The sequence below is a fragment of the Equus przewalskii genome, chromosome 5, assembly GCF_037783145.1.
Source record: "Equus przewalskii isolate Varuska chromosome 5, EquPr2, whole genome shotgun sequence".
Classification (NCBI taxonomy): domain Eukaryota; kingdom Metazoa; phylum Chordata; class Mammalia; order Perissodactyla; family Equidae; genus Equus; species Equus przewalskii.
The window spans coordinates 73,790,313-73,798,814 of NC_091835.1; the positions used below are offsets into that span (position 1 = coordinate 73,790,313).

Here is an 8,502-nt window from a genome sequence, read left to right on the forward strand (position 1 = left end):
ACAAGATACATTATAGTTAAAATGACAAGAATTAAAGATAAAGACAGAATCCTAAAAGTCACAAGATAAGGGCAACAAGTTATACAAATGATACGTCATAAGGCTATCAGCTGACTTCTCACCATAAAGCTTACAAGCTAGAAGGGAATAACACAATATATTCAAAGTGCTGAAAGGAAAAACCTACAGCCGAGAATACTCTGCCTGGCAAGGTTATCATTCAGAATGGAAGGAGAGATACAGAGTTCTCAGACAAGCAAAAATTAGAGTTTATCACCAAGAAACCAGTCTTACAAGAAATGTTAAAGGGACTTTTTCAAGTGAGAAAGAGAAGACCACAAATAGGAATAAGAAAAATTATTTTTAAAAAAGCAGCAAGGGGCTGGCCCCGTGGCTGAGTGGTTAAGTTCGCACACTCCACTGCAGGTGGCCAAGGTTTCGTTGGTTCGATTCCTGGGCGTGGACATGGCACTGCTCATCAAACGACGCTGAGGCAGCGTCCCACATGCCACAACTAGAAGGACCCACAACGAAGAATATACAACTATGTACCGGGGGGATTTGGGGAGAAAAAGGAAAAACATTAAATCTTTAAAAAAAAAAAGCAGCAAACACATTTTTCTGATTTCCCTACAAACAAAAACTAATAATGTCTGGATTCAGCCTAACATAAAATCTGGATGTCTAACTTATTTATCTAGAATCAAAAGAGTAGAGTTTTTGTGTGTGTGTAAGGAGAATGCTGATCACTCACTAGAGACTCTCGATCTTTCTTAGATAAAAATGATTCGGCCTCCATATAGCCATAGATTTATCTTTGCTCTTTAATAGTAAAGAGCATATTTACTCAGAACTGGTATAGGGCCCTCAGGATTCTTGTGGAGAAGATGCTAATTGACTATTTTCCTCATTAATTAAAAAACAAAATAACAAAGTTAATTAAGAATCTAGCTTGTGGCATCTATAGGAAATCTTAAATGTTGATGGTAAAATGAAGTCTAATTCCCATAGTGGGGATTAAAAGGATGTATAAAGAAATTTTCACTTTTCAAAGTGTCTGAGCTGAGACTTGTCCAAAGAGCGAAGAAAACTGCAGTTCTCTCACTCTCCATTCCAAACGAAGAATCAAGATAGGAATGTTAACATCTATGTTAATGACAACATTGTCTAAACCTCTAATTCACTGAATATTCACCAATTATATGTGTTTTTATTTCTTTAGGTCAAAAATAGTTACTTCTTATTTTCTCCACACAACTATTAGCCTCTTAGCCTTAGTATCACAACCTCAGGTGCTCAGAGAGGTGCTGCATGGAGTTGGTGCTGTTACTTATAAGGGTGTGATGCTGTGTGGATGCTTTAGTTCCTGGGAACTCAGAAGAGGAATGCCATATCTCTGAAGATGGGGCGCTGCCTACTCTTACTTACACATTTGAGGGCCATTATGCAGCTAGTGATGAAAATGCTTATTCTAAAAGAAACTGAAGCCTGGAGCCAATTGCCTTTATGAAGTCAACTTCCACTGCTAGGGCTATCAGACAGATACCAAAACCAAAACACTGGAGAAAATAAATCCCTTTGTTTTCTCCCACTTTCTAATTTTGCTATAGTGCCTTTCATTGTCAGTACCCATCAGGAAACGTGATGGCAAAGTTTTCAGTGTCTGATCCCCAACATCAAAGACTGAGGTATTAAATGGTGGATTTGAAGCTGAAAAATTATAATAAATATTAGTATATTTTCCTTTCTGACATCTGCTATGATTTTATTTCCTCATATTCAAGATTATAAATATGTTCACTTTGCTAATTGGGGCCATGGAATATAAATAGAAATGCTGTGTCACTTACAAATGCAGGTATATAATAGCCTGTACATTATTCTCTACCCTAGCTTCCTCCTAACTGTTACTGATGATATTTTGATTGATATTAACTTGGGTCCCAGAAGGAGAAAGATGTGGAGAAGAATCTTTAACCAATGTGCATTTGACAGGTGTTGGGAAGGAGAAATAATTTTGTTTTAACCATTGAAATGCTGGTATTTGTTAATGAAGCACACCATAGACAACACTCAAGAGTATACCAGCGATAGCCTTACGAACAATTGCAGAAAAAACAAGACAATAGTAACCACCCATCTGTTTCCCTTGCTCTGTTACCTCTCTACTGTTTCCCAACTATTTTATACAAAAAATATGTTGGTGATGATCTTTGTAACTTAAATGTAATTTTGAAAGTTACTGAAGAGAGATTTTCATAGAACTACAAGGGAATGAATATCACCCAAAGAAAAATAAAACTGATGGCATTTGTCCCTCCCTTGATGAAGAGATGGACTTGCTTTGGATTGTCTGAGAGCTATTGGCTTTACATTAGTATGCTGTCTTTTTTAAAGTTGCTCTTCTTCATATTTTATATGCATAGAAGTGTTTTATTGATGTAAGAATTAATGGAGGAGCCTATGGTAGGTGGTATTTGCTAATTAACTTTTCTTCTACTTTCTTAGTTGAAGAGATGAAGGGAAAAAAGTGCTCTTCCAAGCCCTAGTTTCTTTTAGGAAAATTTTGTTTCCCAAATAGAAATCTTCCCATAAACTTTCTAAAGACAGTGGATTAGAAGAAAGAGTAAATAAGATTACCCATAGCTCAGCCCTCAGAATAAGTAGAAGACGAGAATAATCATCTCTAAGTCCAAACCCAAACAAGGAGTAACTAGGGAATATTGTGGAGTGAAGGGAAGTTAGTTGGAGTCTTAGCTGTGACAAAAAATTTAAAATAAAAAATAAATACACACCATTAAGGTCAATGAGGGTTTACTTCGGAAAGAACATCTCTCATTAAAAGGAAAAATAATGAATTTGGTGCATCAGATTGCCAAATACTAGGGAGTCTGAATGAAAAGGATTGGAAAGCTTGCAAGATCTGAACTGGCTTTCTTAAAAAGGCATCACTTATGAGGCAGAAAGAGGACCTTGTGTAATAGTTTCCTATGCTGCATAACAAATTACCACAAATTTAGCACCTTAAAACAGCATACATGTATTATCTCACAATTGCTGTAAGTGAGAAACCTGGGCACCGCCTAGCTGGATGATGGTCTGCAAAGCTACAATCAAGGTATCACGAGGGATGTATCATCATCTGGAGGCTTGACTGGGGATGGATCCACTTCCAAGATTAGTCAGATTGTTGGCAGAATCATATTTTTTATGGCTGTGGAATTCATAGGAGCTTATTTACTTAAAGCCAGCAATGGAGACAGAGACTCTGGAGCAAGTTTACCGGCAAGAGTTTTAAGTAACATGACAAAATCACAAGAGTGACATCGCATCGACTTTGTCATATTGTGTTGGTTAGAAGCAAGTCACAAGCTCTGCCTACACTCGTGGAGAAGAGAATGTACAAGGGCACAGACAGCAGGAATCGGGAATCATGGAGACTACTTTACAGCCCACCTGCCCGTTTTAGAAAGGAGACATTTTCCTGAAAAACTGGCGGTGAAAAGCGGTTGTTGAAATGGCTGAAACACTAAATCATGCTAAACATAGCATAATGTTTACAAAACATTAGAAAAAGAGGGAAAATGTATCATTTTTTGGTTATAAAAATACTGATCTTCATTTAATATTCTCTTGAAATAAAACAATCACCCTAAGCCACCAGTACTTCTGCCCCACTCCCACGGATTCACTTCTGACAGCAAGTCCAGGAAAATAGTGCAAATATATAAGTCTAAGGACAAAAAAAACAAATCAAATTTGGCATCCAGAGGAAACATACTGACCAAAGAAGTCAAAAAAATGATAATCAAATATTTCAGTATCTGAAAACAATATACCAGATCTAAAACTATCTAACAGGAAAAATTAGACAAATAAAACCATACACAAACTTTGCTTGTTTCATTTTCTAATGGAAAGAAACAGTAATTAAGAAGCTTTTACAGATAACTAATCATGAGTTTTAGGTTTATACATCAGTCTTTCAATTTTTACAATATTTTAATGATGTGTCTATCAACTAACTTTAACTCACCCAAAATAGGTTTTCAATATATTTTTTATTAACAAATAAAACATTAGAATGGCACATTTTATATCCTTTGGCCCTTTCCTCTTGCTATCTCCTGCTTCTTCACAATTTACGCGTAATTGGATTGTCTTGCCTTGGCAGCTATATTTCAGGTAAAAATAAAATAACACTCAAAATACAAAATAATTCAAAGACTGCTATTTCCTCGCTATTGTTCTTTGCATCATACACCTTTCTGATGTTCAATGTTTTCAAAAGAAATAATTTCCCAAAGATACCTAATTAACATCATTTAACTAAATTTAGAGTGCATTCATCATACCATATCTCTCCAGACACGTTCTAATTCTGCTTCCTTGCAAGAATCCCCTATGACTATTTTGAGGATAAAACAGATAAAACCAGTCTGTTTTGGAAACAATAGTTAGAAAACCAAGACTTCCCACTGGAAGTTAAAGAGAGTAAAAAAAAATTATAACTCATCATTCTTTCCCAAAAGTTCCTGAGAGCCAAATAGCATATTCTATTACTAGGTTCTCCTGGCATCTAAGGTTAGGACATTGGTATTTTTATGGAAATTTTTTTTTTCAGGAAGATTAGCCTTGAGCTGACATCTGCTGTCAATCCTCCTCTTTTTTGCTAAGGAAGACTAGCCCTGAGCTAACATCCATGCCCATCTTCCTCTACTTTATATGTGGGATGCCTTTGAAAACCAGAGATATTAAATGCCTGGCCTTGGATTTTGCCCTTGGGATTTTTAACTTGGGATAGTTCTTTGCATTTCAGGAATTTTCTTTCTCACAAATTTTTGCTCATAGGCCATGAAGCTCATCTCTTTTCCATAGCTATTGTTTCTTGATTCACATTCATGGTTTGAGCCCTTTCCTTACAACTGAGAGCTTCACTTCCTTAACCAGCAAAATATGCTACTTTACCACTTCTATTTGCCTGTTTCACTGTAACTAGTGCCCTGATCCCACATTTTTTTTCTTTTCCTTTTTATTTTATCTATTTAGTTTTCGAGAGTCTTACATTCCAGGAAATGTAGTCTCTGGGTCTACTGTGTCACCAGTTAAAAACTTCGAACAGAAGTCCAATTTGCTGCTGCACTCCTTCATTTCCACTGCTGCCAGCTTTACTCCTGAAAAGCAAGTTTGTTCCAGAGATGCTGTTACCAATGAATAGTTTTGGAGCACTACTTGAGTCTCAGCCTTTCAGACTTAACATGAGTTGACTACTTGGGACTGATCACAGAGCTTTTGGCTGCATGTCACCAACTCTTGTGGATCACAAGTTGCAGGACCTCTTGAATATTCTGCTTGCAGTCTGAATACAGCACTTGCCACCAGCACCTGGGCCTGTGTCACCTTTCTATCGGGGCCATCTCAATATCAGGAATGAATTTTCTACAGGACTTATTCTTCAATATGTTCCATCTCACTCTGTGCCACTAGAATCACCCTTCCAAACTCCACCTGCACACAATACAAGTATGTTATTGCATAAGAAAATCAAAGGCAGAAACAAGTTGTGAAGTCCATGAAATGCTCCAAATGTGACGCATGAGGCACGGACTCTCAGTTAAAGTCAGGCAGCAGAGCTTCTGGGCTTCAGCAGGCAAGTGGCTACCACATGGGATTGTATCAGTGCAAGTATATTTTTCATTTCTCATCTCATTTATTTTTTCCATTTTCTAATCAATTTATAACTTAGATCACTTAACTTTGCCTGTTAGAATCTCTTCCAAACAGTAATAGATTATTATTTAATTCAGAAAGGAAAAAGGTTAAATTCTGAGTTTGTTTAGAGGTATGTGAATATTAGTTTTAATGACACCGATTCTTTTGTTAAGTTGTTGTTTCCTCACATAGGTAAGAGTGACATTAAACATCTTGGAAAAGTTGTGGAAAATAACTCCCTAAAAAAAACAAACTGTAAAATGTTTCATTTTCAGAAAACCATTAGAACACGTGATCACTGGCAAAATATTCTAATAAAAATAAAATAATATTTTACATTTTATAATATTCCAGCTAATTTTCATACACATATGACCACATTTTTAAAAGAAAATAAAACATATTTGTTAAGCACACTTTTCTTATACAGTTGTGTTTATTAGTTCTATCAAGTGACTCTCAATATTAAATGGCTAGTAACCTACAAGGCTGATACCAGATATAAGATTCTTTGTCCTGGCTCACATATATTTTTAGAATTCAGTAACTTGGTGGTTAATTTATTGCTTTATTTCATTACATATTTCTTAAATCAGTAGAGGTGATAAAAAAAAAAGTAATACCATACTCACTAAATCATTGTTTCTTGTTTGCATTTGCAGCCCTCAAAGAAGTCAGCAGTAAGAAATGAAAAATCAAACATTTGTGAAAGAGTTCATTCTTTTGGGATTAACAGATGACCCAGAGCTTAATGTTTTGATTTTTCTATTTCTATTTGTCACATATATACTGAGTGTAACTGGAAACCTGACAATTATCACCCTTACTCTGATAGAGTCACATCTCAAGACTCCCATGTATTTTTTCCTTAGGAATTTCTCTTTCCTCGAAATCTCATTCACAACAGTTACTATTCCTAGATTCCTGGTCAGCATTGTAACAGGCGATATGACCATTTCCTATAACTCTTGCATGGCCCAGGTGTTTTTCTTCATATTCCTTGGTTCAACAGAATTTTTCCTTTTGGCTGCTATGTCCTATGATCGGTACGTGGCCATCTGTAAGCCATTGCACTACACAACAATAATGAATAGCAGAGTCTGCAAGGAGCTTGTAATTTGTTCTTGGCTGGCTGGATTTCTCATTATCTTTCCACCTGTGATCATGGGGCTTCAACTGGATTTTTGTGACTCCAACATCATTGACCACTTCACCTGTGACTCTTCTCCTATGCTACTGATCTCCTGCACAGACACAGCGTTCCTAGAGCTCACGGGATTTTTCATGGCAGTATTCACGCTCATGGTAACCTTAATGTTAGTGATTCTTTCCTATGTATTCATCCTTAAAACGGTTCTGAGAATCCCCTCTGCTGAGCAAAGGAAAAAGGCCTTTTCCACTCGTTCCTCACACGTGATTGTTGTCTCCATTTCTTATGGAAGTTGCATTTTCATGTATGTCAAAACTTCAGCAAAAGAAGGAGTGGCTTTGACCAAGGGGATAGCCGTGCTCAATACCTCTGTTGCCCCAGTGCTAAATCCTTTCATTTACTCCCTAAGGAACCAGCAGGTAAAGCAGTCCTTTAAGAACTTGGTCAAAAAGTGCTTCTCAAATAAATTGTAGTCATAAAGAAATTCATGGCCTGAACTTGAAATGAAATCTTATGTCTAACACAATATTAATATTGTTATATTTCTCCATCCACTACCATATTCAACTTCCTTTTCCTTCAGGTTTAATTATCAATTTATTTCATTTTGACCTCATTTGGTCAAACTATCTTTTTACACTTACATGCCTAAAAATTTTCTGAGCATGAGTGATTTGATGTCACATAAATGAGAATAACGTGTAACAGGAATACCAGAATTTAGTTTTACAATCATTGAAGAACTTTCCCTTTGGACACTAATCAAAAGCTAAATAAAGGTTATCATCAAGCCATTCTAAAAAGTTATTTCTCCCAGTGCATAAGCACAGAGTATTAAAATAATCTCTTCTTGGAGGTGAAGTCTCCCGCCTCTAGTGTGCTTCTGTTTGTCCCTGTATCTCCTATAGTTTTTACATTATAAATGTTGATCTATGCTATTTGAGGCATACGTGTTATATCTTCCTTGTGGATTCTATCCTGTAGTATTATAGCACATCTTGTTTAATGCTTTTTTGGACCAAACTCCCAAGTTACTAAAAGTATGGCACTGATATTTCTGTAACACGCAATTCACTCACCATGGAGCATCTTTAATGAACTACGCTGATGATTGATCCATAGCCCAATGCTTTCTTTCAATTTGTTGATGGTGAGCCTAGAGCTCATCTGAGGCTCCCTTAGAAAGAAACCGGCTTGCTTTTGGTTTCCTAAGATCCAATTTCTTCTCTTTGATTTTTTTGGCAATTAAAACCATATGCTATCTGTCTCCCAGGTATTTCTCAACCTTTCTGGTACATTGATGATACACTGAAGTGTTTTCCAGTGTTTGTATGATTTCATCTTTTAAAAAATATATATCTCTCTTGGAATTTTTGTGGACATCAGAGGTGTGATTTAAGCATGTTTCTACTGTCCAAACTTTGACATAAATCTTTCCTATAGGAAGTCCTATATTACTGCTCTACACATAGAAGAATAGAACTTTGTTTAGTATTCAGCCATTTACTTCTCTCCTATCTTCTTCCACAAGGGACGCATGACACATGAGATCATCTGCTTTACCATCGGAACACTTTTTCTTAATATTCATTTGGATTCTCAGTGCTTGGGTTCTCTTTTCTCACCACTAAAAAAATGAG

General features: G+C 36.3%; 1 protein-coding gene across 1 annotated transcript; it reads left to right on the forward strand.

Moving 5' to 3' along the window:
• The first annotated feature begins 6,399 nt into the window (after nucleotides 1–6,399).
• On the forward strand, nucleotides 6,400–7,335 carry LOC103551500 (olfactory receptor 6C76-like). Its single transcript, XM_070622170.1, has one exon. The coding sequence runs from the start codon at nucleotides 6,400–6,402 to the stop codon at nucleotides 7,333–7,335; it is 936 nt and encodes a 311-aa protein (XP_070478271.1).
• The last annotated feature ends 1,167 nt before the right edge of the window (nucleotides 7,336–8,502 follow it).